General features: G+C 55.6%; 2 protein-coding genes across 2 annotated transcripts; both read left to right on the top strand.

Moving 5' to 3' along the window:
• Window positions 1–91: 91 nt before the first annotated feature.
• Window positions 92–12,849, top strand: TOMM40 (translocase of outer mitochondrial membrane 40). Its single transcript, XM_003406486.4, has 9 exons — window positions 92–473; window positions 1,200–1,267; window positions 1,744–1,836; window positions 3,144–3,245; window positions 3,327–3,432; window positions 10,492–10,614; window positions 10,894–10,970; window positions 11,086–11,188; window positions 12,171–12,849. Exons 1-9 carry the CDS (start codon window positions 197–199, stop codon window positions 12,308–12,310), a joined length of 1,089 nt encoding a protein of 362 aa, XP_003406534.1. The 5' UTR covers window positions 92–196; the 3' UTR covers window positions 12,311–12,849.
• A 3,175-nt stretch (window positions 12,850–16,024) lies between these two features.
• Window positions 16,025–19,633, top strand: APOE (apolipoprotein E). The gene is made up of 4 exons (XM_003406443.4): window positions 16,025–16,087; window positions 17,005–17,070; window positions 17,970–18,153; window positions 18,764–19,633. Exons 2-4 carry the CDS (start codon window positions 17,028–17,030, stop codon window positions 19,479–19,481), a joined length of 945 nt encoding a protein of 314 aa, XP_003406491.1. The 5' UTR covers window positions 16,025–16,087; window positions 17,005–17,027; the 3' UTR covers window positions 19,482–19,633.
• Window positions 19,634–22,208: the final 2,575 nt, after the last annotated feature.

Consider the following 22,208-nt stretch of genomic DNA (forward strand, 5'->3'; position numbering starts at 1 on the left):
TGGCGGCGGCGGTGGCTGTAGCATAGGGTTCGGTTGCGCGTGGCGCACGGGGTGAGAGCGGATCCCAGGCGGGGGGCAGGCGCAGCCGCCGCCAGTGAGAACTGGGGCCAGTAGCAGGGTGGGGGTTAGCTGGGCACTGGGCCCGGGGCGCGCGGGCCCTGACCTCCGGCCTCTGACCTCTCCCCGGTAGGCTACCATGGGGAACGTGTTGGCAGCCAGCTCGCCGCCCGCTGGGCCGCCGCCGCCGCCTGCACCAGCCCTCGTGGGACTACCGCCACCTCCGCCCGCGCCGCCAGGTTTCACACTGCCACCGCTCGGGGGCGGCCTGGGGGCCGGGGCCGCTGCGGGCCGAGGTTCGGAACGGACCCCCGGGGCCCCCGCCGCCGCAAGCGCCGCAGGGACAGCGGACGATGGGGCCGGCGGCTGCCTGCCAAACCCGGGCACGTTCGAGGAGTGCCACCGGAAGTGCAAGGGTGAGGGGAGAGGGGTCTCGGCGGGCCTAATGGCCCGGATCTTGGATCTCGGGGGGAAAGGGGAGGTCATTTGGGGACCTTGGAGATTGGCGTGAAGCATTGGAATCTTTTAACTGAGTGTTGGGGGTTGATGTTGGGATCGAATGGTGGAACGTTTGGTTTGGGGCTTAGAACGCTGGGATCAAATAGTAGAATTTGGTGTGGAATGCTAAAGCAGTAGAAAAACGCCTTAGGTGCCCGGGGATCAGCCTGGCCAGCCTCCTCGTGTGACCGGGGAGGGAACTGAGGCCCAAGGTCACCATGTCAGCAAGGTATCATGGTGGGGTGGAATCCAAGGCTTCTGGATCCTGACTTGTAAGAATTAGTATAGTAACAGTGGTGGAGACGGATTGACCCTTGGTCTTAGTATTCCTTGTACGTTAACTCTCAAAATCCTTGCAACAGTTCTACTTAGTGAGAGCATCCCCATCTTACGGATGAGGTTGAGGTACAGAGAGAGAAAGTGATTTGGGTAAAGTCACACAAGTAGTAGGTGGTGGCACCAGGGTTTTTTTTGCAGGCAAAGGCCCTGGCTCTATCCAGTAGCCTATACTGCCTCTTTACTGGTTGTGGTTGGGCTGCCTTGTCAGTTGTTCTGCTTGTAGGTTCGTAGAGAAGGGAGAGCTGGGGAGGAAGGGATGAGAGTTGGTGTGTGGGGTGGAGTGTGACTGCATTTCTCTTCTCCAGAACTGTTTCCCATTCAAATGGAGGGTGTCAAACTCATAGTCAACAAAGGGTTGAGTAACCACTTCCAGGTGAGCCCCCTTGTTGCCCTTATCCTCCACAGGTCATCCCAGCCATCCCCCTGCATCTGCACAGACAGTCCCCTTACTCTTCTTTAAAGGCATGGGCATTCTTGGTGCTTGAAAAGACTCAAAGACACAGTGCCAGGCCAACTCCTTAGTAGGGGCTGATGGTAGGGTTTCGGGACCCAGAACCCAGAAATAACCCCCCACACACACATAACGTCCAGGCAGAAGTGAAGTAGCAGGTATGTAGCCATCCCCCAGTGCCCCACTACATCTTTTCTCTGAGTTTCTAGTTCAGCCAGGCCATGCCTCCTAGTCTTCATCCCCTGCCCGGCCCAGGGCCCGCACCGCCTCCCACTCCCCCGCCTTGCCCTCTCCCAGAGGGGAGGCAGACTGGCATGTATGTCCCATCCCAGGCTGGAGGGAAGCTCTGCTGAGGGTGGCCCCCAGTCTCATGCCCACAGCCATCCTTCTTCTCACAGGTGAACCACACAGTAGCCCTCAGCACAGTCGGGGAATCTAACTACCACTTCGGGGTCACGTACGTGGGGACAAAGCAGCTGAGTCCCACGGAGGTGAGATTCCTTATGTCATTTGTTCATTGTATCTTTCTTTGGACAAACATGTAGCCAAATGCCAAGGCTTCATCAGGAGAAAGTCAGAGCAGCTGGGGTGTGGGGGGTTGGGACGGTGTCTCTCCAAGGTGCGTTGGAACACGGGGAATGCCTTTATTCCACAAACATCCCCCGAACCCCTCCTCTGTGCCCAGTCTTTTGCTGGGTGATACTGGGGTGACCATGACAACCTTTTCTGTCACCAGGCAGTGATGACCCAGAGCGGGCAGGGCTGAGTGTAAATTGTGCAGGGCGTTGAACGCAAAAACTAGGCGTTTGGACTTTCTCTAGAGGTCCTCAGGCAGCCATGGGAGATTTAAAAGAGGGTAAGACGTCAGATTTTATCCTTTAGAAATATCCCTCAGGTTGTCTTGTGGAGGCTAGATTGGAGGAGGGGAGGAGGCAACACTGCGGGTCTGGAAGGAGACTGGGGCAGGACACAGGCAAAAGAGGAGTGGGGACTGAATTAGGTCCCTGCCTAGGTGCTTGGTTGCTAACTGAGAGGTTGGTGGTTCAAGTCCATGGAGCATCCTTGGAAGAAAGGCCTGGCAGTTTACTTCTGAAAAATCAGCAAAACTGTATGGAGTGTAGTTCTACTATGACACACATGGGGTTGCCATGAGTTGGGATCGACTCAATAGCCACTGGTTGGTTGGTTGGTTTTTTCTTCCTACTATTTCCCTTCACGTTCATTTATTCAACCGACCTTGATTGTGCCCCTGTTCTGTGCCCAGTCCTCTATTGGACAGTGCTGGGGACAGAGCAGTGACCAAAACAGTCTCAGCCCTGCCTTCGTGGGGCTCACGGTCCAGTGGGGGGGAAGGGGGACAGACCTATGCCCAGAGAATAATAACCCTGAGTATGCAGGGCTGAAATGGGAGAGCCCAAAGGCTATGGAGCCCTGGTGCTGCGATGGTTAGGTGCTCGGCTGCTAACCAAAAGGTCAGCAGTTTGAACCCACCAGCTACCCCACAGGAGAAATATATGACAGTCTGTTCCCATAAAGGTTACAGCCTTGGAAACCGTATGGGCTAGCTCTACTCTGTCTTACAGCGTGGCTAAGAGTCAAAATCAACTCCACAGCAGGGAGTATGAAAGCTATGGGAACCTAGAAGGGTAGGTACAGCCGAGATGGTTGGGTAGGGCTTCCTGGAGGAGGGGACCCCAGTCTGAGACTGTCTGACCCTAGGCTTCTCAACTAGGCCCGTTCCTCAGGTACTCCCATTATGCTGGCCCTCTGACCTCTAACCTTGCCCTCTGCCCCCCAGGCATTCCCTGTGCTGGTGGGTGACATGGACAACAGCGGCAGCCTCAATGCTCAGGTCATTCATCAGCTGGGCCCTGGCCTCAGGTCCAAGATGGCCATCCAGGTGAGTGAGGGCCTCGAGCCAGCTGCTCTCCCAGCCACGCTACACACTGACTGCCCTCACACTCGCCTGTGTCCCCCACAGACCCAGCAGTCGAAGTTTGTGAACTGGCAGGTAGACGGGGAGTACCGGGGTTCTGACTTCACTGCAGCCGTCACCCTGGGGAACCCAGATGTCCTGGTAGGCTCAGGTAAGAGGGTGCTCCAAACCAGTTCCCTTCCCCAGACCGTCTGAGAAATGGCCAGGGGCAGGAGTGGTTTTGACACCTCAGTAGGTGAGAGCACAGGTTCCCACTCAGCTCCACCGCTGTCTTAAATGTGCTTTTAGGTAGGTTTGCCACCTCTCTGGGCCTCGGTTCCTCCGCCTGTCAACAGCTACCTCACCGGGTAGCTGAGTGGGTTCTCTGAGTTAGTACATGGCATGTGGCGGGAACCAGGTCCTTGTGGGCTGCTCTGGTCCTTGTTACTTACAGGGTTCTCGGCTTGCTTGGGAGCACGGAGCCGTCCGCAGGTGGGCCAGAGCCACCTGCTACAGGGAGGCGGGGGGGAGGGGGGCGGTGAGAGATAGGGGCTGACACAGGACATTCCTGGTGGGGTCAGGTGGGAGCAGGGACCACCTGTTTTCTGTCTGTATTTGTGTCTGTTCTAGCCTGTCCCTTCCCCTTTTTTGTCTGTGTGTGTCTTTGATTTCTCCACGCTCATCTAACGAGAGTATCTGTTGAGCGTGTGCTCCCTGTGTGTGTATGTATACACACACTGTTCAACACTGCGCCGTTTGCACCTATAAAACCAGACAAACCTGTTGTTGTGAAGGCAGTTCTTACTCATAGCCAACCTATAGGACAGAGCAGAACTCCCACTTGGGGTTTCCGAGACTGGAATCTTTATGGAAGCAGACTGCTGCATCTTTCTCCTGTGGAACAGCTGGTGGGTTCGAACTGCTGACCTTTTTGTTAGCTGAGCGCATTTACCACTGTGGCACCAGGGCTGCTTCAGTGCTGCCATAGTCACAGTTGAACGCGGTATAAGTACCTGTAAATGTATATGTGTATCCATATGTTTACTGGGCAGACAGTTTTGAACAAAGGAGACTTGAGTCTACCCTCAGAGAGCTTCCATTCCAGGAGGACAGACAGTGGGTAAACTAACACATAAATGAAAGATGTCAGACGATAGGAACTGTTGAGAAAATTGAGGGACTGGGGCGGGGTGGGTGGAGCTCTCGGAGAAGGCCTCACTACCTGGGCCACATGTGAGCCAAGACTGGAGTTGGTGAGGGAGGGAGCCGTGTAGTGATGTGGGGGAAGGGCTTTCCAGCCAGAGGGAACAGCGAGCATAAAAGTCCTGAGGCAGGATCACGCGGGGTGTGTTCAAGGAACATGGAAACGGTGGCTGCAAAGTGATAAAGCCAGTCAGAGAGGGGACAGGGCCGTGTTGCAGCGGGCTTTGTGGAGCCTTTACAGGAGCACCCTGAGCAGGAGAGGGGCTAACAAAGCTGACTGACACGATGCCTTGTGCTGGCTTTCGGAGAACAGACTGCAAGGATTCCGTCGCAGTGGGGGGTAAGAAGTGCCTGGATTCTGAAAGCAGTTTGAAGTTGGAGCCAGTTCCCATTTGCGGATGGAGGCTGAGAGAGCCGTCGGAGATGACTCCACAGGGTTTGGTGTGTGCACCAGTAGGGTGGCACTGCCGATTATCGGGTTTGTGTGTGTCCGCGGCCGCCCGCTTGGTCACAGAGCAGCAGGCTCTTGGGCAGCGAGTACTGAGTGAGTCGTGAAGATGGGAAGCCGGGAGGGTCTGGGAGAGGGATCGCTTCTGCCTAGAGGAGTCTAGGGAGACTTCCCAGGAAATACGTCAGCTTGGAGCTGCAGAGACAGAGAAAGGGCTCCCCTGGCTGAGGGAAGAGGGGTGTCTTTGTTTCCTAGCGCTGCTGTAGCAGAAAGAAACGCCACGAGTGTGTGGCTTTAACAGACCTCTTTTCTCACAGTTTAGGAAGCTAGAGACAGAATTCAGGGTACCGGCTGTCGGGGAAGGATCTCTCTGTCCGCTCAGGGGTAAAATCCACGTTTCGGCTTCTGGAGCGTTATTCTCGGGGTTCCTCAAAGATTTTCACTTGGCATCTGTCTTCTCCCATTCCTGCTTACTTGCCTCTGTGCTTAATCTGCTCTTATTTCTCGAAAGTGGTTAGGTTTTAGACATGCTCCACTCTAATAAGGCCTGGGTTACATAACAATCTCCAAACAGGATCACGTCCACAGATGTGTGGTTGTTAGTTGCCTTCCAGTCTATTCCGACTCACAGTGACCCCACGTGTGCAGAGTGTAACTGCTCCATAGGGTTTTCAAGGCTGTGACCTTTCAGAAGCAGATCGCCAGGCTTTTCTTCTGAGGAACCACTTGGGTTCAAGCCGCCAGCCTTTCGTCTAGTAGTCGAGCCCTTAATTGTTTGCACCGCCTAGGGACTCCTATCCACAGGTACCAACCAAACCAAACCCATTGTTGTCGAGTCAGTTCTACCTCATAGCGACTCTAGAGGACAGAGTAGAACTGCCCTGAAGAGTTTCCAAGGAGCACCTTGCAGATTTGAACTGCCGACCTTTCAGTTAGCAGACTTAGCACTTTACCACACTGCCAGTGTTTCCATCCCCGGGTACGGGGTTAGGATTCCAGCACGTATTTTGTTGTTGTTAGGTGCTGTGGAGTTGGTCCTGACTCACAGCAACCCTGTGTACAACAGAACAAGACACCACCTGGTCCTGTGCAATTTTCACAGTTGTTGCTGTGTTTGAGCCCATTGTTGCAGCCACTGTGTCAATCCATCTCCTTGAGAGTCTTCTCTTCTTCGCTGACCCTTTCTTTTACCAAGCATGATGTCCTTCTCCAGGGATTGATTCCTTCTGATAACATGTCCAGAGTACGTGAGACACAGTCTCGCCGTCCTTGCTTTTAAGGAGCATTCTGGCTGTACTTCTTCCAAGACAGACTTGTTTGTTCTTTTGGCAGTCCAGGGTGTATTCAGTATTCTTCGCCAGGACCACAATTCAGAGGCATCTGTTATCCTCTGGTCTTTCTTACTCACTTTCCAACTTTCGCATGCGTGTGAGGGCATTTTAGGGGAACACAGTTCAATTCATAACAAGGAGCAACAGCATTGACAGCAGAGCAGCTGGAGCAGAGCTGAGGAGAGAGGAAGGGCTGGATCACAACATCTGAGAGAGGAGGGAAGCTGGGGAGAGCAGGCAAGGAGGAGAAGAGAGGCCTTGTGGGAAGGAGGGTCCTTGGGAGCCATTCAGAAACATTTCTGTCCCCTGCTGGGGGCTGATGGCATCATCTGCCTTTCTCTTAAACAGATGAGGAAGAAGGGAGTCAGAGGGGACAGGGCCACCTCAGGGCTTCAGTGGAGTGTATTGGGGCACAGGAGCATGCTGAGCAGGGAGGCGGGTGGGCTGCCTTAGCTTCTAACGGGATCCCTTGTGCTGATGTTGGTGCTCAGAGCCGGCCACGGGGTGCCAGGTTAGTTGCGCCACTGGAGTTCTCCCTCTACTTCCTGGAACTGCCGAGTTCTCTCTACCCCGGGACCTTTACACGCGCTATCTTTGTGCCTTGAAACTCTTTCCTCTGGTCTTAAGGTGGCTGAGCCTTCACCTCGGACTTCGAGCTCACGTGTCACGCTCACAGAGACCTACATTGATGAAAGTGACCCACAACTTGGCGGGCTGTACCACACCGCCCCATCCCCTAGTCTTTGTAGCACTTGCCTCTGGGACTGTCTTGTTCTCTGTCACCCATTTCTCTGCTAGGATGCTGGCTTTTAGAGGGCATCCTGTCTTACTCACCACTGTATCCCTAGTGCCTAGAACTGTGCCAGGAACAGAGTAGGTGCTCAGAAAATGCTTATTGAACCAAGCAGTGAGTGATAGTGATGGCAGGCCCCTCTTGCTCTTTGTCAGGCCCAGAGCACATCATACGTATAATCTCCTTCATTCCATCATTCCAGATGCTGGGGATAGAGCAGTGAGGAAAACGGCTCATTGATTCTTCTCAACAGCTCTACGAGGCAGATGCTGCCATTATCCCATCTTACAGGGGAGGAAACAGGCCCAGGGAGGGAAACCAACTTCCCCAAGGGTGCACAGCAAGTCAGACGTGAGCATCCATGCTCTTCTGTCTGGCACCAGGCACCTCAAACTCCAAACGCCGCCTCATTGACCTCTCCTTTTGTGCTTTCTTCCTCTTTCCTGGAGCCTAAGGTCATGGGCAGCGCTTTTGTCTTAGTTCTCACAGGTATCTCTTCCTTCCCTGAGGCACTAGTACGAACAGGGCCCACATCTGTGCTAAGCTAACGTACTACTAACAGCTCAGACTCTGGAGACAGGCAGCTCCACCCCTGGCCAGCTCTGTGATCCCAGGTAGTGGCTCCACCCCCTCTGGGTCTCAGTTTCCGCTTCTGTCATGTGGGGGGCACAACAGTAGCAACCGCCTTGTAGGTGAAGGACTCAGTCTTCAGTGCACGTGGTTAGGATTCACCCTCTGCCTGGATGTTTGTGATGGCCCACGGTGGGCGGGGGTTGTCAGTGTTTATATTGCCCCTGTTTTAGAGGTGAAGGAAGCAAGGCCCAAAGGTGCAGCCTCTCACCCAGGACCACATAGTCTCCATTCTGACCACCTAGTGTACACCCAGCCCTGAGCAGGACAGTGCTGGGCCACACAGCGGTGATGAGATGGCCTGTTCCTGCCCTCAAGGGGCTCCCACATCGGTGGGGGAGACATTGGCCTTTAAGCAGATATCATACAATTAACTCATTGCTATTGTGAGAAATCCTACATGGGAGATGTTGAGGCTGCTGTGGGAGCTAGTAACAGTGAACCCTGTCTGACTTGGAGGGACAGCGACCCCTTCTCTACAGGGGGTCTAGACCCTGAGTGGGATTTGTTAGAAGGCGGGTAAAGAGGAGAGCGCTCTAGGACAAGGGCTCTGCGTGGATGAAGGCCTGAGGGCCTGGGCTGGTCAAGGACAGAAGGAAAGCTCTCTCCTGTGGGGGTCACCATCCCTTCAGGTGTTTCCCCCGCCACACGTCTGTCCTGAGTGTTCCTGTTCCTGCCCCAAGCAGGCCGCATTTGTGCACCCCTGGCCTCCACACATGCGCACTAAATGCCTGTGGTGTCCCCTGACAGTTGGGACAGACGCAGATGTGTTCAGACATTGCCCCACTCCCCTGGGGAGTGAAATCATCCCAGCTAAGAACCGCTGGAGCTCACTGTCCAGTGGAGGTACATGGATATGGGTGAGTGTCACAGAAGAGACAAAGCGAGTTAAGGCGCTGGAAGTGGGGGGAGGGGCCCAGAGGGGGGACCATACTGGGGAAACAGCAAAGATGCCAGGGAGGCCGGAGCTGAGAGAATTCGAGTGAGGACTCCCGGGACCGTGAGCAGCTGCAGGAGAGGTCGTGTGCTGACTGCGGCTCCCACGAGCTCCCTATGGCTGCTATTGGTCTCATTAACTTTAGGGGTCAAGGGTGGAAGGAGGGAGACCCAGAGGGGTAACTCCGCTGGCCCAATGGGGATGGTGACTCAGGCCAGGGGGTGCTAGGGAGAAGCAGGCAGGTCCAGGCAATAATGAGGTGCAGGTGTTTAGTTGGCCAGGCCCAGCAGGCAAGTGAGCTCCGCAGGTTCCTGTGGCCTGGAGGAGGGTGTCTGGCCCCACCATGCCTTGTAGCTGTGACATGAGGAGCCAGGCTCATCTCCTGAGGGCACTGGGGGAGCCATGGCAGGTTCTGGGCAGGGGAGGGACAGGGTCAGGTTTGCTCCGTGTGAGGGGGCGAAACTGGAACAGGAGACCAGGGGGGAGCCTGGGGTGAGAGGAGCAGAGGCCTGGGACGTGGAGGGGAGGGCTAGATGGAGAGCCCTTTGAGGGTGGGAGGAAAGTCTCAACAGCTGAGAGGCCAGAGGCCCTGAGTTGAAGTCTTTGTCTTTTTGTGTGACTTCAGACAGCTCCTTTTCCCCCTGGTCCTCAGTCTCCCCTGCAATTGAATGCATGGGGTGATGCTGACCAGAGGCATAGGCGTTGGGAGCTGATTTGTATAATTTCCTTGTTGGAGGCCCAATTGGCTCTCAGAAGCCCATTGGGATGGGCTCCAGCCCCCTACTGTTCATGCCACTTGAGGAAACAACCACCAGTACCCTCGCCGAGAGCCCTCCACCTCCCTCTGTCCCATCGGCCTGTCTTGAGAGCTACCTGCCAGTGCGGGAGGCCCCTGCGCCTGTCCACCAGCCCTGCCACTTCAGAGAGCCAGGAGCCTCGTGGGCAGCCCCGCTCCCTTGGGCCAAGGTCCTCAGCGTGTGCTTCTGGCTTTGTCTGGGGAGCGTCCTCCCAGCACTGGTGCCCTTCACAGCCTCGTCTCCCGCCCGCACTGTATGTCCCTGGGCGGTGGCCTCTAAGCCTTGTGTCTGTCCACTTGGTGTGTTTCTCCACTGGGGAGTCTTATGTGCCCCTCTTTCTGTCTCTTTTGCTTATTGTTGCTTTCTGTCTGTATGTGTGTCTTTCCTATTTCTCTGCTCCTCCTTCTTCCTCCTAGTTTTTCCGCTCCTATAACACCACATGCATGAGGCCGCTCACTCTCCTCGGCTCCAAAGGCACAGAAACAAATCCGTTTCAGGCCTTGGGCTCGAGGAGCTCAGCCCCACGGTGGAGGTGCTCAGGACTCAGAGCCATCCTTGCTGGGAGGGACAGGTAGCCCAGACGTGGTCCTCAGAGGAGCGAGTAATGGCAGCAGCCAGGCTATGTTCTGTCTCCGTCACCCCACAGAGGTTGTCCTGTGGACACCAGACACGGGACATGGTGCCCTACGGTCACTCCACTGCCAAGTGGTGGGGCCGGGATTTGAATCCTGCCATCTGGCCCCAGAATGTGCTCTTAACCACCCTGCTGTCCTGCCTCTCGAGGTGGTAGAGTGGTTCAGTGCCTAGGCTGAGCCTAGACTGGAGTCTGTCCTGATATGCGGTATGACACCAGGAGAGTGACTTTGCCTCCATCAGTTGCCAAGACTGCTTCTGTAAATGGTGTCCAGTGAATGCTGGCCTCGTGGGAACTGCTGGTCCACAGGCTAGGAGTGAGGAGCAGGCTCAGTCTGAGGATGGCCTGAGTCTGGCATGGCACCCTGGCTGGAGGAGGGATGGCACCTACCCCAGGCCCCTGGCTGGGTGGAAACTGACCACCGAACCAGGATAAATCTCCCATCCCTCTCCCTGCAGGCATCCTCGTGGCCCATTACCTCCAGAGCATCACCCCGTGTCTGGCCTTGGGCGGAGAGCTGGTCTACCACCGGCGGCCGGGGGAGGAGGGCACCGTCATGTCTTTAGCTGGGAAATACACATGTGAGCCTAGGGCCCAGGGACTGGAGTTAGAGGCCCAGATTCCTGGGTCTGAGGGAGGAGGGGGGCCTGGACTCCTGGGTCTGAGGGAGGTGGGGGCTAGGGGCTTGGATTTCTGGGTCTATGAGGGGCCCAGACTCCTGGATTTGAGGGCAGAGGGAGCTGGGAGCTTGGACTCCTGGGTCTGTGGGAGTTGGGTGCCCAGACTCCTGGATGTGAGGGCGAAGGGGACCCCCAGGTCCCCTTGGTAACCTGCCCCTGCCCTCCCCAACCTTCTCACAGTGAACAACTGGTTAGCAACAGTAACACTGGGCCAGGCCGGCATGCACGCCACATACTACCACAAAGCCAGTGACCAGGTGAGCTGCTCAGAGGCCAGCTGTCAGGGTGGTGCCTCCAGCTTGGATTGCCAGGGGCAGGTGTGCCTGGGGTGTCCCCCTATTGGCACGTGAACTCTGTTCCCGGTCCCTCCAGTTGCAAGTGGGCGTGGAGTTTGAGGCCAGCACAAGGATGCAGGACACAAGTGTCTCCTTCGGGTACCAGCTGGACCTGCCCAAGGCCAACCTCCTCTTCAAAGGTACAGACCTCAGTTTCCTGGCATGGAAAACAGCTGTGACTCAGCTCTGAGCAGGCATAGAGACCAAAGGAGCCGACACAGGATGGTGTTGAGGCGGCTTCTGTGAGCCTCCAAATCATCCGGGAGCAGTCATTAGGAGTGGACGTTCCTGGGCCCCACCCCAGGGCATGAGGTGCATGTGTCTGGTCCAGGCGGGGGCCAAGCATCCATGACACAGTCCCATCCCACCCTAACCAGCCCACTGGTGCCCACTCTGAATGTGGGTCCCCCCGCCATCACATTAGAGGAAACAGGCTCCCACAGGTTCCACGGTGACAGCTGGATGCAGACCCTCAGTCCGGGGCAACTGACTCTTAGTCCCAGTCTCTGGCCTCCAATCTCCGTTCTTCTCATTGTATGCGTGTGAAAACCCACAGGCAGGCCCACTCAGGCAGCCTGGGTTGGGGCTCCAAGAGGCAGGGCCCAGAGATGTGTTTGCTCTGGAATCTACCTTCCTGCCTGCCTCTCGACCCCTCCCTCTGCAACCAGCCAGGCTCCAGCGCTGCTGCTTCCCTGCCCCCATTGAATGAGCTGTAATCCCGGCCTCCTGGGTGGCAGGGGCAGCTGCACGCAGCGCGCATACATTCTAAGGTTCTGTGCACATCCCCAGAAGAAATTCAACAGATACTGAGCATCGACTCTGTGCTTGGCCCTTTGTTGGGTAGTGCTGGTGACACAGCAGTGACCAGGCCCTGTCCTTGCAGGGCTCCACGGGGGTAGGGTGGAGACGGGGAGAGTCAGGGAGGAAGGGGTATGTGATGGAGGTGGAAGAGGAAGAAGAGCTGGTTGCAACCTGGGGTGAAGGATGCTCGGGGTGCTTTAGAGTTACCGGGTGGCTGGCACAGTGTGGTCAGTCAGCCTGACTGGTGTCAGAGGTACCTGGAGCATGCTTGCACGGGATGGGTGGGGACCCTGCACACCTCACCCAGTGCTCTGCCCACAGGCTCCGTGGACAGCAACTGGATCGTGGGTGCCACGTTGGAGAAGAAGCTCCCACCACTGCCCCTGACCCTGGCACTCGGGGCCTTCCTGAACCACCGCAAAAACAAGTTCCAGTGCGGCTTTGGCCTCACCATCGGCTGAGCCCCACCTGGGCCCGCCTTCCACGCCCTTCCTCCTTCAGACCCCGCCTCCCCTCCCCCGGCCATGGAGGGGAGACTTGAGCCCCCCTCTCCCTCCCTTCCCTGCTTCTCTGAGGGTTGAGGGGCAGCAGAAAGGAGGGGACCCATCAACCCAGGGGCTGAGGAGGGAATTGTCGAACCGAGGGTGCTTTAGGGTTCTGAGCACCGGGGCTGCATGCCCAGTGAGCCTGGGGTCCTGGAAGGGATTCTGGAGTTGAGGGACACTCGGGGTTCTGAGCACCAGGGGCAGAGGCAGCCAGACCAGACGACCTCAGGGAGGAGTGTCGGGGGTCCCCATCCCCCCCGCAAGGGCCCAGGCCTCGGCCCCCTTGTAGGGGCAGCCAGCGGAGGAAGGAGCTTTTCAACCCCAATCAGCCCGCCCATCCCTTTTCCCACCCGCCCCTCAGCATAAATCATGTTTATAAGTTATGGAAGAACCGGAACATTTTACAGAAAAAGAAGAAAAAACGACAAAAAATATATGTGGAAAAATAAGTGAAACGGGACACCTCCATTTTCCTACGTGTGTGTCTGGGGATCCCGCAGCCCCTTGAGCAGCTTCTATACATTTCCTCCCTTGAGGCCTCCTGCACCTGCCTTTCCCATGGCCTGCCACCAGAGGGGGCTATAGGAGAAGGAGCGCCTCGAGGTCACCGGCCTGCCGGGGACCCACGCAAGGCGGCTGCTTGCCCTCAGCCCACCTCCAAGGGGAAGTGCTGGCTCGAGATCACAGAGGCTCCCCGTGACTCTTGCCCACAGGCCTTCCGTCACCAGGAGACCGAATCTCGAGGTCATTCACCGCGGTTTGACATAGCTAGAGAGGACTTTGTTCCTGCTTACTGAAGCAGTGGGGGTGAGGATGTTGTTGGGTGCGTGGGTGGGGGCAGGGAGCTGCAAAGCCAGAGTCCTTTCCCCCCACTCCCCTGCCCCACAATTCCAAAAGGTGCAGGAGTGATGGGATCTGAGAACTTCATTCTGATAGGAAGGTAGAGCTTTCAGAAGCTGCCCCAAAGATTCCAGCCACGGGAAAAGCTTAAGAACTGCTGAGGGGTTGGGGGGGGGGGCTCAGGCTCCTGGCACCTGATGGAGCGAGCAGTGGGAGGTGGGTCACTTGTGTCTCAGCATCTAAAGCTGGGGAGGAGGGAGCCCAGGGCTTTGCCAGCTTGACCTTAGGTAAACTGCAGGCTGTCACCCCACACCTCTCCAGACAGGGGAACTGAAACCCTTGCTCATCTCCCCTCAGCAGTCTGGGAGAGGGAGGCTGCTGGGCAGAAGGACCCCTAGTTACCCTGCCAGGCCACCTCACCTCCCTGCCAGTGCCCTCTGAGACCAAAGCAAGCAGTCCAGGGCCTGGCTTGGCATTGGGCTCCATTCCTGGGACCCAATGCCTCTTCTGACCCCACAGAATCCAGTGTTGCCGCCCCCTCATGGAACCAGGAATGAGTCCCGCCTCCAATTCGTGTGTAGCCTTGACTCCTCAGGTTTTGCTATTGAACAGGATTTGTATAACTAGGAAGGTACCAGCAATTAGCCTTAATGTAGTACCTGTCCTGAACCAAGGACTGTTCTCAGTACTTCAGATGCACGTTAACTGGCTGCATCACCAAACTGGTGTAGGTGCAGTTATGTTCCTGGTTTTATAGATGAGGAAGCTGATGCTCAGAGAGGCTAGGTCATTTACCCAAGGCCACACAGCTGGCAACTGGCAGAGCCGCACTCCCAGTCCAGGCTGTTTGGTTCCAGAGCCCACAGTTCTAACTGAGCACCACAGCTTCTCAAAGCCCTGTAAAAGGCACAGTCCATGGGCAGCTCTTGGGATCCACAACACCTGTGCTGGAGGGAAGTGCTGGGTCCTCATTTCCCAAAGTAGGGAAAGTGACTCAAAGAGGGCCTCCCAGGTGTCCAAGTTCAAGGCCAAAGAGGTGGAGCCAGGATTAAAATGTAGGTTTCTTGCTCCAAGCCTAGGCTTTTAGCAACTGCATTACAGTGTCCCCACCCTTCTATCCCATTTCTATCTGGGCCCCCAGACTCCAAAATTGCAGCCCCAGCCCCATCTCTCTGGGTCAAGCCCCCTTACAATGGGTTGGATTGCTTTTGTATGGCCTTTCTCACCATGGTCTTGTAACTCCTGCCAAATGATTGGGTGAGACCATGCAAATAAGGTGTATGGAACCCTAACAAAGGGATTGGTCAATTTTGCCATCCCACCAGGCTTAAAATGAGCCATCCCAGAGGCGGGAAGGCCAGAAGTGGAATGCGTCCTTTGACCCCGGGGTCCCTGAGCTGAGAATCTCCTAGACTCAGGAGACAGCCGTAACACCAGATACGGAGAAGCAGCGGCAGAGAAATGGCAGCAGCAGAACCAGGAGACCGGCATGAGGTGGCAAGATTCTGACCCAGGGTTCTAGGCAGCTTCAGTGGGCGTGCCAACCCATGGAGTAAGACAGCTGAAGGCCTTCAGGCAGGAGACTTAGTGGCAGAGTGGGGTGCCTCTAGGCACTTGTCAGGAGAGCTAAAGAGCTTTGTAAGATTTGCATGAGCAGGGCAGAGGCCAGGCCCAGGAGCCCAGGGGCTGAGGAAGAGGCCTGCCTGTGGGCACAACCAAAAAGCTGTCCTGACTAAAGAGCTGTATCCTGGGCGTTCCTGAACCTGAATTGTAACCTGTTACTTCCCTAATAAACCCATGATGGTGAGTACGGTCTGTTTGTTATGTATCGCCACTGTAACGAATTATCAGACCCAGCAGAGTAATAGCGCTCCAAGAGCGAAGGCTGATGTCAGAGTTGTTGAAAAGGTTGAAGGGTGCAGGTATGTCTGACTTCCACCTCAGGGCACCATCCTTGTGCTGTTGATCTTGATTCTCTTCCCACCTCATGCATTTAGAGGAGGTTAACAGTCTCCACCATGCCGTTTTTATACCCCTCCTCCTCAGACCCAGGAGTCCAGAACTCCAGCCTCTCCTCTCCCTGGGCCCAAGTGTCTAAGCCCCTTCCTCTCTCTGGGCCCAAGTGTCTAAGACCCCTCCTCTCTCTGGGCCCAAGTGTCTAAGCCTCCTCCTCTCTCTGGGTCCAAGGGTCTAAGCCTCCAGCCCCCTCCTCCCTCAGACCCAGGAATTCAAACCTTACTCCCCTCAGACCAAAAATCCAGGACCCTAAACACCTCCTTTCCTCACACCCAAGAGCTTGGGCCCCCAACTCCTTAGACCCAGGAGTCCAGGCCCCAGTCCCCTCCCTCAGACCCAGGAGTCCAGGCCCCAGTCCCCTCCCTCAGACCCAGGAGTCCAGGCCCCAGTCCCCTCCTTCCTCAGACCCAGGAATCTGAGCCCCCAGTCCCCTCCTCCCCTAGGACCTGGTAGTCCAAGCTCCATCGGCTCCTGTCCCAAATTTTGTCCATCCACACAGTAGGGGTAAGAGGCGCTCCAGGCCTGCTTGATCCCCTTCCATGTCCAGCCTCCTAGAGTAGAGGAGGGCAGTAGGATTACTGGGTGAAGTGTCATCTCCCTTCCTGGGGGCTGGGGGGGCCACAGGCCACAGGGCCTCCAAGCCCCACTTCCTTCTTCTGCCCTGTTGTGGGGGCGGTGGGAGAGGTACAGCCCACCTCGTGACTAGGGGCTGGCCCAGCCCGCCCTGGCCCTGGGGGAGGGGGCGGGGCAGGGGGGAGCCCTATAATTGGATGAGTCTGATTCCCGGAGTTAGACTCAGCCTGAGCGGAGACGAAAGTCTATCTTCTCCGGGAGCTGGTGAGATGCAGGGATGGGGCAGTGGGACCACCAGCTCAGGGGCTTCTGGGATGATGTGTCAGTGCCCCCAGTCGAGGGGCCTCTGGGAGGGTGTGTCTTGGGACCCTGGGAGCCCTGGCTTCCAGGAAAAAAAGAGCCTGGGGCAGGGAAGGGAATGAAGGAAGCTCAAGAGAGTTGGTGGAGGTGGGCCGGGGAAGAGAAGGCAACTGCCCTACGCCTGGGTCAGGACAAAAGCGGGAGTTGGGGGTGAGGCCGGAAGCAGGAGACTGGATCCAGTGGAGGGCTGGGGTGCCCCATCTCAGCTGAGGAGAGGGGTGGAGAAAGCAGCTGGACCTGTAGGCAAAACGAGGAAACAAGCCATAGCCACATCCTATGAATTGTCACTGTCATTTATTGAGCACCGACTCTGTGCCCCATCCTCCTTAATTGTTGACATAGGCACTGTAGTGGGGTGGGGGGGGTGGAGAGCAGGGGGTGGGTAGTGGCAGGGTGGCTGGATTCTCGATCTGAAGATGGATTTTAAAATGAGAATTCAGTGAATTAACACGTGGAAGACAGCGCACAGATGTGAAGTTGGAGATTAGAACGTGAAGGTGGAACGAGGAATGTGAAACTGGAACTTAGAAAGCCCAGTTGGAACTGAAATGGAACCAGGGGCGGAGTGTTGGGGGGTGGAATTTGAACCCTGGGTGAGGGAGATGGAATTTTGGCAGACTGGAGCCGACCTTGGATGGGGAGATACGGGAAGACAATGAGGGACTTAACAAGACAACGAAGAAGCCATTAGGTCTTTGTTTGCGATTGGTTTAGGCCAGATTGGTTTAAGCTGTGGCCTATCTGGGCCGGGCCAGGCCGGGCCGGGCGGGGCAGGGCTCTGGGCCTGAGCCTGTTGATAGACACATTTTCTCCTTCCCCAGACTAACCAATCGCCACCCAGAAGATGAAGGTTCTGTGGGCTGTGTTGGTGGTCTCCTTCCTGGCAGGTATGGGGGTGGGGCTAGTTCAGGTTCCATGACCCCTCCCACTTCCATCTTTAGCCCTTGCCCCATCTGGTCCTGGGTCCCCTCTTCTGTAAGTCGGTCTTCCCCTTGAGGACAGGCCCAGGTCTGAGGCCTCGCTGACATTCACTGGCTCTGAGCAGCTGTTTTCACCTCTCTGGGCCTGTTTTGCCCATCCTTAAATTGGGAGCTCTCTCGAACAGTTTCTACCAGCTAGGGTGGGGTGGATGACTTAATACAGTGAAGCCTGTGAGACCCGAACTCGATGGGACTGCCTTGTTTTTCTGGCTCTCGACAGTTTTCCACCTTTGACAGGGTGTAGCTGACCACTTTTCTGTTGCTATTAAAACCAAAAAAAAAAACAAACCTATTACCAGTGAGTCGATTCCAACTCATAGCAACTCTATAGGACAGAGTAGAACTGCCCCATATGGTTTCCAAGGAGCGCCTCATTAATTCGAACTGCCAACCTTTTGGTTAGCAGCCATAGTTCTTAACCACTATGCCACCAGGGTTTCCCTACTGCTATAAGTGGAAAATATTTGAGTTTTCCTTTTCTGACTGGTTTCTGCCTTACACAGGTTCCAGCTTTCACAGGTTTTACTGTATATGTGGAGCGCTTAGCAGGTAGTGAGCTCTAGAGATGAGCACATCAGAGATGATTATTCTTATCTTCCATCCCCCCAGCGTGGCCCTGCATAAGGCACACAAAGACAGTCAATAAATGCTTGTCCAGTGATTAAACAGGGTGTCCCTCCACCACCCCCCGCCCACCATGCTCCAAAAAGGCCCATGAGCATTTGTGGAGCACCTACTGCATACCAGGTACTGGGTATCCAGAGGGGCAGAAGGGCCCTAACCAGCCAGGAACTTGCTCTGTGCAGGATGCCAGGCCGATGTGGAGCCGGAGCCCGAGGTGCAGTTAGGTCTTCAGCGGCTCGATAAACAGGGCAGCCAGCCCTGGGAGCTGGCGCTGGGCCGCTTCTGGGACTACCTGCACTGGTTGCAGACGCTGTCTGGGGACGTTCAGGAGGAGCTGCTTGGTGCCCAGATCAACCAAGAGCTGACGTGAGTGCCCTGCCCCGGCCTCTGACCCTCCTGGAGGCAGCTCCCACCAGACTCTCAGCTTCTGTGGGTCTGGATTTCTCTCTGTCCCCATCACTAACTCCTGGGGGTCTGGTTCTCTCTGTTCTTGCTTTGTCTCTCCATTTCCAACTCCCGTTCTTGACTGCTCCCTGACTAGCTTTCTCATCTTCTAAGGAGTCCCTGGATGGCGCAAACGGTTAAGTGCTGAACTACTAGCTGAAAGGTTGGCGGTTCAAACCCACCCAGAGGACCTCAGAATAAAGGCCTGGTGAACTACTTCCAAAAAGTCACAGCCTTGAAAACCCTATGGAGTAGTTCTACTCTGTAACAGATGGGGTCGTCTTGAGTCGGAAACGACTCCAGGGCAACTAAAAACACTTCGTGTTTCTCTGTTTCTGTCCTTCCTTTACTCTCCTTTGGAGCTCCTCCTTAGTCTCTGTCTCTCACACTCTGTCTCCTTCTCTCCCTCCCACTTTTTGGTTTGTGCTCTATTACTGTCTTGCCCACACCCCCCGCCCCGGGCCTTTCCCCGTATTACTCTCCACACACGGCCCCCGTCCGTCTCATCCTCTCCCATCCCCTTGGCCCACAGGACGCTGATGGAGAAGACGCTGAAGGAAGTGTCTGCCTACAAGTCGGAGCTGGAGGCCCAGGTGGGCTCGATGTCCAGGGAACTGCAGGCGCGCATGTCCAAGGAGCTGCAGGCCGCGCAGGCACGGCTGGGCGCTGACATGGAGGAAGTGCGCAGCCGCCTGGCGCAGTACCGCAGCGAGGCGCAGACCATGCTGGGCCAGAACGTCGAGGAGCTGCGCGCCCGCCTCACCTCGCACCTGCGCAAGCTGCACAAGCGGCTGCTACGCGATGCCGAGGACCTGCAGAAGCGCCTGGCAGTGTACAAGGCCGGGGCGCAGGAGGGCGTGGAGCGTGGCGTGGGTGCTATCCGTGAGCAAGTGATGCCACTGCTGGAGCGGGGCCGCGTGCGCGCCGCCACTGTGGGCACTCTGTTCAGCCAGCCGCTGCAGGATCGCGCCGAGGCCTGGGGCCAGCAGCTGCGTGGGCGGCTGGAGCAGGTGGGTAACCGGGCCCGCGACCGCCTGGATGAGGTGAACCAGCAGGTGGAGGAGGTGCGCACCAAGGTGGAGGAGCAGGCTGCCCAGATGCGCCTGCAGGCTGAGGCCTTCGAGGCCCGCCTCAAGAGCTGGTTCCAGCCCCTGGTGGAAGACATACAGCGCCAGTGGGCCGACCTGGTGGAGAAGGTGCAGGCGGCAGTGGGCACCAAGACCGACGCTGTATCCAGCGAGAATCAGTGAGCCCCCAGGCTCACCACCTGTCAGGCCCCACTCCTGCCCCATCCCTCCTGCCTCCCTGCCGCCAGCAGGAGGCTCTGCACCTGCCCCAGCTATCCTCCCGGAGGGCGTTCGCTTAATAAAGATCCACTGGGCTGCACAGCAGCTGCCAAGCATCTGTGTGTGGTTTCTAACGCTTGTGCCTTAGTTTCTCCTTCCTTCCCCACACTGGCCACATGACTTCTCATCCTGCCCCCTCTGTCTGACTCCATGTGTGATCAGGTGTGTCTCTTTCTTTGTCTCCACTTCTCTATTTAACTCTCCCTGCTTTTTGCTTCTCTTTGTCCCTTTCTGATGGCTACCAAACAGTTTGTCCTAGACCCTAACCTAAAGCTTGGTGAGTCCAACTCATCCAGAGGTGCCATGGAAGAGAGGCTTGGTGATCTGCTTCCATAAAGATTACAGCCACGAAAACCCTACTGTGTAACACATGGGTCACCAAGAGTCGGAATGACCACAGCAACTGGTTTGGCTTAGTCCCTTTCTGAGTCTTTTGCTTTCTTGTTTCTGCCTCTCACTTTCTCTCCTTTTTTTTTTTTTTTTTTTTTGCTTTAAGCATTTTTTTATTGTGATGAAATAAATATGAAAAAACATTTGCCATTTCAACCATTCTTTTTGTGTGTGGACAGCTCATCAATTTCCCTTGCTTTGCCTCTTTCCATTCTGTCTCCAAGACATGAGTTCTGGGACAATTACCCATCCAGTTGATTCTGACCCATAGCGACCCTATAGGACAGAGTAGAACTGCCCCATATGGTTTCCAAGGAGCAGCTGGTGGACTCACACTGCCGCCCCTTTGGTTAGCAGCTGTAATAACGCCCTGGGTTAAATCCTGTTGTTGCGTTTGACTCCCTGTGTGATCTTGGGGAATAATAACAAAAAAAAATCTGAGTCTCAGTTTCCCCATCCTTATAACATCTGCTACACTAAGTCGTGACTCAAAATGACCCGAGACCAATGCCATTATAGTTAAGCTATTATTATCCACTCTCAGGATTCTTCCCTTCCTCTCTCTAGTCATACCTGATTCTGTCTCCCTCTCCTGGGTTCTGTCCTGCTGACCCTGAGAGGCTTCATTTCCCAGCTTCCTGTTTTCCTCTGCTGAGGTCTTTCATCTGCCTCCTACGGTTTCGCTTGCTCCAGGGGCGCTGGCTTGTTTTCCCCTCACTTGTTAATCACTTTTTTTAATTGTGGTAAATATGTAACAAAACATTGCCCGTTTCAGCACTCTTCCCATATATAGTGCAGTGACATGAGTTATGTTCATCATATCGTTCAACCATCACGCTTATCTGTTCCCAGATTTTCCCATCGCCCCTAAATGCTCAGGGTCTCCTAAGTACTGAATCCATCACTGGGCTGTTCTTTTCCTCTGAGTTAGCGAGCTCCTTCCTTCACTCCTTTCTGAGTCTTGCTTTCTTTTTCTTTCTGCTTCCCTCTGCCTCTCGCTTTCTTTTTTTTATCCTGCTTTAAAAAATTTGTGGTGAAATATACATAAGAAAACATTTGCTATTTCAACCATTTTTACACATGCAATTCGCTTAATTTTGTGTCTGCCTCTTTGCATTCTGTCTCTTGCCTTCATGCCTCTGCGCTGTCCTGGGCTGCCTGGAACTCCTCTTTCTCTCTTCCAGCCCTGTTGTTTACCTCTTGTCTCTCGCAATGAGCCTACTGGGTGTTGGGTGCAGGCTGGGGGGCTGGGTGAAGGGAGAGGCCTCCCATCACCCCTCTGAGGGTCCCTGCCAAGCCTGTGGAGGTCAGGGCTGGCTGGGAGGTGGGAGTTGGCTCCGCTGAGAGACTGAGATGTGAGAGAGCCTCGGGCACTTTCCTCCTCTCCCACCCCCTCAGTTCTCAGAGGAGGGGAGCCTGGCTCTCACCACAGGGGACAGGCTGAGGCTTGAACTTTTATCTCCTGGGTCTGGGCCTGCACTTCTCCCCTGCCCTCTGACTGCTTTGGCTCCTCCCGCACACTCCCAAGGGCACAATCTCCCTGGCGCTGCCCTGGGCACCCCATGGAGAAGGGTTCCCGTCCCAGGGACATGATTCACTCAGGGCCCAGAGAAGGGGAAGAGTCAGGGGCTCAGAGGCAGCGGGGCAGGGGGCCAGGGCTGCTGCTGACTCACTGTGTGCCTGGCACTGGGGCCTTCATCCTCTCAGAGCCTGTTTTCCTCAGATGTCCATGTTCCCCTTGTAGAGCCAAATCCTGAGTTCTCATGTCCAAGGTCCCTCAGAGATTCTATGAATTCCAGGCCTTATCCTCTCAGAGCCTGTTTGCCTCAGATGTCCAAATTCCCCCTCAAAGAGCTGAATCATGAATTCTCATGTCTAAAAAAAAAAAAAAAAAAAAATTTTTTTTTTTTTTATCTAGGGTCCCTTAGAGATTCTATGAATTCCAGGCCTCATCCTCTCAGAGCCTGTTTTCCTCAGATGTCCAAATCCCCCCCTCAAAGATCTGAGCCGTGAATTCTCATGTCTATCTAGGATCCCTCAGAGATTCCATGAATATCTGAGCCAGGAAGACATTTAAGCAGAGATGGGGGCCCCACCTCACCAAACCCCCATGAGGCCAAGGAAGTGGAGCAAGGGCCTGGGGAAAGTAGTTTCTGGAACAGGGGCTGGCAGTGGGTGCTGGGGGTGAGGGGGTGACCCCAGCAGGGATTCGGGGATTGAAGGGAAACAGTCTGGAGTCTG

The sequence above is a fragment of the Loxodonta africana genome, chromosome 11 (assembly GCF_030014295.1).
Source record: "Loxodonta africana isolate mLoxAfr1 chromosome 11, mLoxAfr1.hap2, whole genome shotgun sequence".
Lineage (NCBI taxonomy): Eukaryota > Metazoa > Chordata > Mammalia > Proboscidea > Elephantidae > Loxodonta > Loxodonta africana.